We start from the raw sequence: 9,771 nt of genomic DNA on the forward strand, positions 1-9,771 counted from the left end.
AAGTCAACAATACAGTATTATTCAGACATAAATAGAAATAGCTGACAGTTGCTAGTTATAAATCTGAAGGTTCTCCAACAACTTACCACTGTCTTGAATCCAAGTTCCTAAGTTCTCTAAGTAGTTTCTCATTTTTCTTCAGGAGATGAAAGCTCCTCCTAAATAGAGAAATTTATAAACATTTTCATCACCTTTGCAGTGAATGACATGACAGTCCTGGAAATACTTTCCACTCTACTCATGCAACTTTTAAACACTTTTCTTGCCTTTTCATACTTCTAACACAAAGGAGAACAGACCCTAAAAAAAATGTAAAGAATAAACGTCATTATTTCTACTGAGGCCCTCATAGATTTCTGTTAGTGGATCATTATCTATTGATCGCTTCAATTTTTCCTTGCAGGTGCTGTGAGCTTCTGAAACTCATATCCAGAAAAATGGATAAAAGTACTTGCAGGTTCCTTCTCAAGAGTCTCCTAAAATATATATATAAGAGAGTTGCTCCTAATGAGAAATAAAATAGTCATAAAATCTAAATCATTACCAAGTAGGCATATGTAATCCAGATGGACTTAGCTTTCTTCCTTGTGTTACCTTACAGGTATTTTTTAAACTACGAAGCAATGTAGATATTTTACCAAATACATTCTATATGTGCTAAATATGTACAAATTATATTCATGAAATCAATGCTTGCTGTGGTAAAATATAGCTTCCCACCTTTAATTTTTCTCAAGACACAATATATGGACCATCCTACAGCAAGAGAAAGTGGAATACACTTACATGAGTGGCAATTACCTACATTTGGACATATCACAAGGCAAACTGTATTCCTGACATAACATGTCTTCCCCATAAAGCAGAGAATACTCCCTTCTAATAAATGGAAGGGTTTAAATTAAGTGAGATTATAAATACTAGTTAAGCAAGTAGAATTCCATTTCAATGCTTCACCTGCATTTAAATTACTTTAAAATGTATCTGTCCAGTGATACCTGAGTTTCCCTCCTACTACAAATCAAACAAAAACAATACATTAAATAATGCCATGTCTTCCATATCCCCACAGCTTTTAGTATCATAGAAATTTAAAAAATAAATGTATAATAATGCTTTACACTAGTGTAGAATTTGGTATTTTATGTATATTATCTAATTGAAGGCTCACCATTATGTGAGGTGGGAGTGATTTCCTCAACTTATAGCCTGAAGCTTAAAGGTTAAATGACGCTAACCTGGTTCTTCTGATTTAAAATCTAATGCCTTTTCACTTAACTCTTAGCCAACTTACACGAGTATTTCGTGTTAACCTCAAGCTTTCAGTGAGGTTTTTTGCAACATGTGTAAGAAAACAAAATTTTAAAAAACGAAATACAGATTTTTTTCTTGATGATAAATCTTGAGTTAACTTCTCTGATACAAGCAAGAAAAGATCATATTGCTGTTTGTCTAAAAAACCCACTAGGCTTATGTGACATAATAAGAAATATATATTTGGGCTCTGCCCCAGTTTCTGACACAGAGCTCCTAAAACTCTGATAATTTCCTGAGCGATGAAGGTGACAGGAACGTCTTACGTAGAGTTCCTAAATCCCTTGCAATTTCCCTGGTAATAGGAGAATCTTTTGTTCTGATGAGGTGATGCTTGGTGGGTTCCTGGATAACTTCAGGATGGGGCTTCGTCATCCGAAAGCACAAACCATGATTAGAAGCTTGGAACTTTCAGCCACCCCTATGGGGAGGGGAGACTGGCTGGAGACTGACTTAATAATTAATCATGCCTACGTGAAGAGGCCTCCATAATAATCCCTAAATTGTGAGGTTCAAAGAGCTTCCTTGTTATTCAACTCAATTCAATGCGCTCGGACAGTGGCAGACCCCAACTCCATAGGAACAGAAGCTCCTGCACTTGGGAAGCTTCCAGATTTCATCCTATACACCTCTTCATCTGCCTATTCATCGGTATCCTTTAACTACCTTTTATAATAAACTGCTAAATGGAAGTAAATGTTTTGTGAGCCATTATATAGCTAATTATCAAACCTGAGAAGGTAGTTATCTGATTTATAGCTAGTTGGTCAGAAATATGGACTTTCAACTGGTGTCTGAAGTGGGGGACAGTCTTGTGGGTCTGAGCCCTTAATCTGTTTGTGTTAACCCCAGTTAGTGCTGGAACTGCCTGGTTTGGAAAACCCACATATTTGGTGTCAGAAGTGTTATAAGAAAAAATAGTTTTTCCTATTAGCTTACGTGAAGGTTGGAAAAATAAGATTCTTTTCAATTATATGAGCTATAATTTCTAAGTCAGAAAGTTCTACTAGTCATTATTAAAATGTTAATAGTTAATTTATTGAGTTATCTTTTTATTCCCTTAGATCCTGATATAACACAGTGGTCTCAAAAAAAAAAACAAAAAACTGTCCAAAAGCCAAAGAACTAATTGGTGGATAAAATTTAGTGAGGAAAAGAAGAGAAACTAAAACGCCTGATCAAAAGATGAATAAGACTAATGTTAAAAAAAATCTCTTTGATTCTTACCTTTTGTCCCAGGAATTCATTCCCAATATACTAAGAAGCAATCTGCAATAATAAAATGCTGACTGCGGCTTCTGAGGTGTTGGTTCATCTTGCTCCACAGCTTTCATGTTTAAGTCATTAAAGTGTTTCTCAACAAATTCTTTCTCCTCTGTATGCTGCTTAAGGATAGCATTAATAACATCATTTTCCTGTTTTTCAGAAATGCACACAGGTTGTGGAGCAGGAATATTAAGTGAGATTCCAGTTCTCTGTAAGCATTCAGGACTAGTTATACCTAAATACTGCAAAAGCTCGTCAAGAACATCTTCTTCATCTCTTATGGTATCCCAAGTTGGTACAGTTTCTCTAAATCCTCTTTTAAACTGGAGGGAAATGCCATCATTTACTGTTGTATCTTCTAAGCATTCATTAGATGGAGGAGGCTCTTCTGGCTTCTCTTGGCGAGACAATGAAAGTATGAGTGATGTAGGTTCTGACAAGCCACTCACAGGAGGTGGTCCATACAGGATGGCAGAATCCCACGAGTATTTTCCGGAGAGATCACGTACTATGATTCTGACATTTGAATTGGCTGATGCAAGGCCAGCAGATAAACCTCCTCCGGGTATACTCTCTTCTGATCTGATCTGGATACAAGACACTAAGGTTGTATTGTTCAACACAAAGAACTGGATATTTGGACTCTCAAAGAGTTCAGGAGAAAGTTCAGTACTTTCACTGTAATGATTGTCATGATTTTCACACACCTGACTTGTTAACATGGCAGGACCACCACTCATTGGATAATGGCCCAAGTGATTTACCAGATGTGTTATAACAGTGCGGGCGGCTATAGAGATCAATCCTTGTTGCATCTGAGTTTTCACTAGAAATAAGAAATATAAGTGAGTGGGAATACTGCTGCTTCCTAGGAAGTCATGTTAACAATGAAATTATTAGACAACAGATGGAGATTTCCTTACATTATCAAAATTACATTAAAATATAAGAATAAATACGAATATTTCCAATTTAGATTCTGTACTACAGGAATGATGGCAAAGAAGAAAACTCTCTTTGATGAAGTTTTGTTAATTTTATAAAAAAGCCCTTTTTCAAAGTTTTGTTTATGGATTCATAATTTAAACTTAAGCCTTTATATGTAAATCATACTTTAAAAGAAGGATCACAAGTATTATAAATCACCTGAAATCACTTCGTACACACATTAGAAAGCCAATGAAATCCAAATGATAAGTTTCTTATCTCATGAGTAAATTCAGAGAGACAGCATGCCTTACATGGTCATTTAATTATGGCTTTTATCAATGATATAAAAGTTTCAGAGAAAAGTAATCCTTCACTAAACTTTAGGAGTCAGAATCAATTTAAACAGTCAGTCGGTATAGCCAGTATATGCCACAAAAACTTTATTTTAAGGGAAAGCAAATCTTTATGGGCCTGCTTATGTATTATATTTTTGTAAGATATCCTTCTGGGTCATTGTGGCCTAGTCTGAGCAGTTAGCTGTATGTAAGTAGCATTTGTCCTTCCTTCCTTAAACACATTAGGGGAAACAAATAAGTAAGGAGCATATCCATATGAGTAGCTTTTTTAAAAAAATCATACCAAATAGTAAAAAAAGAAAACTCAAAGAATATGGCACTACAGGGCCTGAAATGTCAGGACCTCAAGGAAGAGGAAAAGGGAGAAAGAAGGCAGAAAACACAGAGAGAATAAAGGGAGGAAGGAAGAAGTGGAGATAGATAATAACTTGTCAAAGCCCACGAGCCAAAGACTGCCAGCGTGATCCCAAGTAGGACTGATGTGGAAGCCAGTTCTGAAATCAGTGGGTCAAGAAAATGGGGGCAGTTTGGTGACGATTACCTTGATACTTTTCATCTAGGAGGCAGGGGAAGAGCTGTCATTGGTAATGAAGTACTCATCATTCATGTTAGGATGTTTAGTTGTGTGTTTGTATGTTTACTGTATTCTTGTCTTATGTAGTTATAGACAGGATTACAGAATGACTGTGTCTCCATATCGTTCTACCATAGTCTTAGAGTAATCTGGTCTGAGTATTGTTTATATTCTGAAAGGATTTTAATCATTTGGGAATACTATGGCCTACCTGCCATAATAAATCTAGATTTCAGAAGGTCTGATGATCAAAGCATTATCTACATATAATAAATTCCTTAGTTTTAAGTGTATTTTGTGATGTATTCTGGTAACTGTACAGAACTGTGTAACCACCAACATAATATATAGTAAAATTCCCACATAAAAAGGAATAAATTGTATTTTATGTAAATTATATCTCAATAAATCCTACTTTAAAGTTTACAAGGACAGGGGCGCCTAGGTGGCTCAGTCGTTTGAATGGCTGCTTTCAGCTTGGGTCATGATTCCATGGTCCTAGGAGCCTACTTCTTCTCCCCCACTTGTGCTCCCTCACTCTCTCTCAAATAAATAAATAAAATCTTTAAAAGAAATTTATAAGAACATTAGCTTGTGCACTGCTCATATGATACTTAAAAAGAGGCAAGAGAAAAAAACAGTGTTATATTTTCAAGGCCACAGCCCTCAAGATTCAGAATGAACACACCAGCTACAGGCAGAGATCAGCGAGAAACCAGCAGCTGTGCCATTAATAGCAAAAACATCTTCTTTCATCATTCCAACTCTAAAAAAGAAGAGTATTCTCTGGTCTTTGCTTGATTTTGAAATATTAGAGTATCAAAATTTTAATCTTCTTTCAGTATCAATCAAATTTTGTGACTATATATATATATATATATATATATACATACACATATGAATATTTTTCAATTTACTTAAAAAGTTCCAATTACATTGGGTTGCTCTTCAATTATAAATATGGCTAGTTCTGAAAATCAGCTATTCAACACTAGATAACACTAAATGATTAACCTTAATTCAATCCTACATTTTTAAGACCATATGCAAGCCAAGTAAAAAGATAAGTTACTGGATGATGAGAAACAGAGGGGTGGCTTGAATCTAGTGTCTGCTTTCCCTTCCCTTATTATAACTTAGAATTTAATGAATGTTCACACTGTTAGGGGCCTTACAGACAATCTAGCCAATACCTGTCATTTTGAACGTGAGGACAAGTGGGTACAAGAGTTAAGGGATTTATCTGCCATAGAAGAACAAGGCTGGTTTTTTGCTTCCCAGTTCAGTGTTATTTCATCTTTACCACAACTCTAATTTTCACATTTTTCTCTTTTGTTAAAATGCCCCTTTCTTTTGGCAAATCACTGTGACATATGGAAACAATGAATTCAAAATTTATTTTTTTTGTATAGTAACTTTAAAATATTATTTAGCGTAAATTATTATATAAAAGGGCCAGATCAATTGAAAAGCTCATTTAAATAAGACTAAATCACATTTTAAATGGTAATAAAAATCATAATTAAAGACATTAAAATTTTTTTTGATGTATCAAATTTTTCTGTTCTTTTTCCTTCTTCTTTCCTTTTGAGTGATAAACTTAAATAGGTGACTTGTTCTAGGCAGTGACTCTTTTTTGTAGAGCATTTCTGAAGAAGTGAAAGAATGTAATTTAGTAGAAGCAGATCATAAAATAGAAACAAATTCCTGACTTCATCTCTGGCCTGAGCTGTGATCCTGGAAAGATCACATACAATACCTTAAACCCCATTTTTCTCTAAGAATAATACAGATTTTTTATAAAGATGAATCGAAAACTCATATACAAAATTGGATATAAAAGAAGAAATATAAATCATTCGATTTTGAGAGCATTGTAAGTAACACAGGTTTTATGAGTTCCTTTTTTCAAACTTACTTATAAATAAACTGCAAGAACAAGCCCAGTTCTTTCCCTAAAACAAAGCTCTAAGCCCATGTACCTGTCCATCCCATACATCCTCTGCTCAAAGGAAGAAATGGTGGGAATGCAGTTCAAATGAGCTTGTTCACAAATCTGTCATTATTATTAACACAGAATACCTAAAAAATACATTTAGATTTTAAATGTAGGTAACAGCATTTTCTTTCCTAAGTTGCTTCTCTAGATTCAGGATATATTTAAATATGAAAAGATAAAAATATCTCAACTTGTTAATTGGGCAATTTTATTTAGATTTTTTTTTGAGTTATAAACTATGAACATACATCTCTCTCTTCTTCATATCTATTTAGATACAAAGAAAATACATGAAATTCTCTAATTTAGATAATCAAAATGAAATTCTAAATAACTGGCCTCGTGAGAAAATGCAACATGAAGATATCGATGCTTCTAAGGCTTTGTGTAACTAGCATTCATTTAAATAAGTCTATTCAGGGTTGTCTTTTCAGATTGTCAGATTAAACAAACCCTACAGCATTTGCAGCAAACCCATAATTACAGATTATTATGGCATATAAAAGCAGCAAGACATAAAAAGCTGCTGCAATTCATTGCACTGTAATAGAACATGCAGAGGAAGTTAATTTTGGCAAATGCTTTAAATATTAGCTTTGCATAATATGTATAGGTGAAACTATAATTAGGACAGAATGAATCCTTTGGAGCCTCCTTTCACTCTGACCCTGCAAATGATGACTTTTTGCTAATAAGACTACTGCCATTTGACAAAAAGCCAACTTTACTACCTTGCTTTATTATTTAGGTAAATTTAATAATTACAGCTACTCCTGCCAATAGTTCTCAAATCAGACTTGGTCAATCCAATATTGAGCTTATTAGGGACACTCTATGTTTAGAAATCTTTAGCCAAAAAAGTACTTGAAGATGATGAAGCATGCCTTAGACAAGGGCACAGTGATTAGTCACTCTGCCACATTAAAAAACCACAACAACACAGCATGTAGTCACTACAGACCACAGAATCACCTGCTGTTGGCTTACAGCTGTTCCTAAAAGGTTCTGCATTTATCTGGTGTTTTATATCTTTAAGAAAGTCCAAAGGGTACAATTTAATACATTTAGAGAGTAATACTCCAAAGAGTATTTGGTATCAATATAAAGTTCATCTATTACAAATCTATACTTTTGTGTCTTCTCCAGTGACTATTAATGGTATAGTAAATTTTGTCTGAAATACATTAAAACCTCTCTTTACAAAAGTAAACCATTTATTTCACTGTTTAACAAGTGTGCTATAATGCCATGAATCAAACTATCATTTTACCATAAAAAAGCAACTAATCTTTTCATATAACTTTGTTTTTAAGTCAAATACACACTCTGTTTTACTATACCAAATCTGAAGAAATAATATATAAAGTTGCCTATGTATCAATTATGGTCTAAATTATTTTGCTATACTATACTTCCCAGTATATCTCTACTATATCTGAACTAAGATTTAAATCTTACATTCCTATTTCACTTGTATACAGCTGACCCTTGAACAATACAGGGTTAGAGGTACTGAATGCAGTTGAAAATCCATGTTTAACTTTTGACTTCCCGAAAACTTAACTACCAATAGCCTACTGTTGACAGGAAGCCTTACCAATGGCATAGCAGGTCATTAACACATATTTTGAATGCTATATGTGTTATATCTGTATTCTTACAATGAAATAAGCTAGAGAAAAGAAAATCGTAAGAGAAAATACATTTATAGTAAAAAAACCCAAACAAACAAAAAACAAAACCCATGTGTAAATGGACCTGCACAGTTCAAACCTGTGTTGGTCAGGTCAACTGTATTTGTGTTCCGGACAAATGTTAGCAGCTTGTGGTCAACCCCAAACCCTAGCCTTATTTCTTTGATGTGTAACTTCCTAACTTCATTTGCATTCTATGTCACTAATCCATTACCATGGCCACATCTTAGATGTCTTAATCATTTATAACTATTCCACCTTTAAAAACCAATTACTCCTTAACAGCTTATTCTTTGACAACAATCTTCTAATCTAGTGATTGTCCCACTGTTTTGTAGAGTCTTTAGAGAAGGCTCTTGGAGATGGAGAGAAGAAGTCAGTAGGATCCCAGGCCTCCACCCTGTTGCCCCTCTACTTTTAAAAGTTTTACAAATTGGGCTTCCTTGTGAAATTTATTTGAAGGGGTTCTACCGCTTAAAAACCCATTGTCTTAACATACTGATGCTCTCCGTGGTTGTCAATGTTGGCTGCATATTAATCACCTGCAAAGCTTTAAAAAATTCTAGCTATCCCAAATCAAGATATCAAAATCTCTATGGATGGGAACAGAGCAGCAGTAATTTAATGTGCAACCGAGGCTGAGAATCACTGGGTTTTTTTTTTTTTTTTTTGAGGGAGAAAGAGAATGTGAGAGATGGAGAGAGAGCACAGAGGGAAAGGGAGAAGCAGACTCCCCGCTAAGCAGGGAGCCTGATGCAGGGCTTGATCCCAGGAGCCTGAGATTATGACCTGAGCCGAAGGCAGATGCTTAACCAACTGAACCACCCAGGTGCCCCCTGAGAATCACTGTTCTAACTTCTTATTACCAACATCCACTTTATGATTCACTGGATCATTCCATTCTATTCTAACTTATTAGCCATTTCCAAGCATCAGTTCAACTGCCTCACTAAGCCTAGATTCCATAGCTAAATCATGTATCAATATTCTGAAAGCCACAGTTCCCATGTTTTCCCACCACATCCACCTTACTGAATGCTGATTGGTACAACCAATATTTGTAGTTTCCATTTTCTGTTGGACTCTCAATAACTTCTGCCAATCCCCTTAATTTACTTCCATTTTCTTCTTTCTGGGTCAGAATAAGGGCTAATATGAGCACCTATACTTTCTAGCTCACTTTTCAGGAACTTCGCCCTACTAATGATCCTCTTCCCATCTTCCTTCTCAGCTTATAATTAAAAGTTCAACTCTCTTATTCCTTAGAACTCCCTTACCCCTGAATCACCCTTTAACTCACCACTGTCTTATCACTTTTCTCTCTTTTTTACACAGTCAAGCTTCTTTAAAGAGTACTTTTGATAAATGGCTCTATTTCTTTACTCTTTGCTCCTCAACGCACAGCCATCCACTTCTCCCTCCTACCTCTCTGCTGAAATTAAAGCAGACATATTTTTCAGCCTTTCTGTATGTGACCTATCACTTAATACCACTGTCTAGTCTTTTAAATATCTTTTTCTTGTCTTTATTTCTGAGAAATTACTCTTTCCCAATTTTCCTTCCTTTCCAACTTTTCTCTTCTCAGAACACAAACAAAGGCGTTCATGCATGCACACGGGCGTGCACTCCCCCCCCCCC

At 35.1% G+C, this 9,771-nt stretch overlaps 1 protein-coding gene across 2 annotated transcripts in view; it reads right to left on the reverse strand.

Moving 5' to 3' along the window:
- Positions 1–9,771, reverse strand: part of RALGAPA1 (Ral GTPase activating protein catalytic subunit alpha 1) — a 252,075-nt gene that overhangs the window by 90,431 nt on the left and 151,873 nt on the right. For both annotated transcript variants that reach the window (XM_040620839.1, XM_008694072.2), the window contains 2 exons: positions 2,542–3,406; positions 87–158 (listed from right to left, as the gene is read on the reverse strand). In XM_040620839.1, coding sequence (XP_040476773.1) covers positions 87–158; positions 2,542–3,406 — 937 coding nt within the window. The remainder of the gene's footprint in view (positions 1–86; positions 159–2,541; positions 3,407–9,771) is intronic.

The sequence above is a fragment of the Ursus maritimus genome, unplaced genomic scaffold, assembly GCF_017311325.1.
Source record: "Ursus maritimus isolate PB19 unplaced genomic scaffold, ASM1731132v1 scaffold_36, whole genome shotgun sequence".
Classification (NCBI taxonomy): Eukaryota; Metazoa; Chordata; class Mammalia; order Carnivora; family Ursidae; genus Ursus; species Ursus maritimus.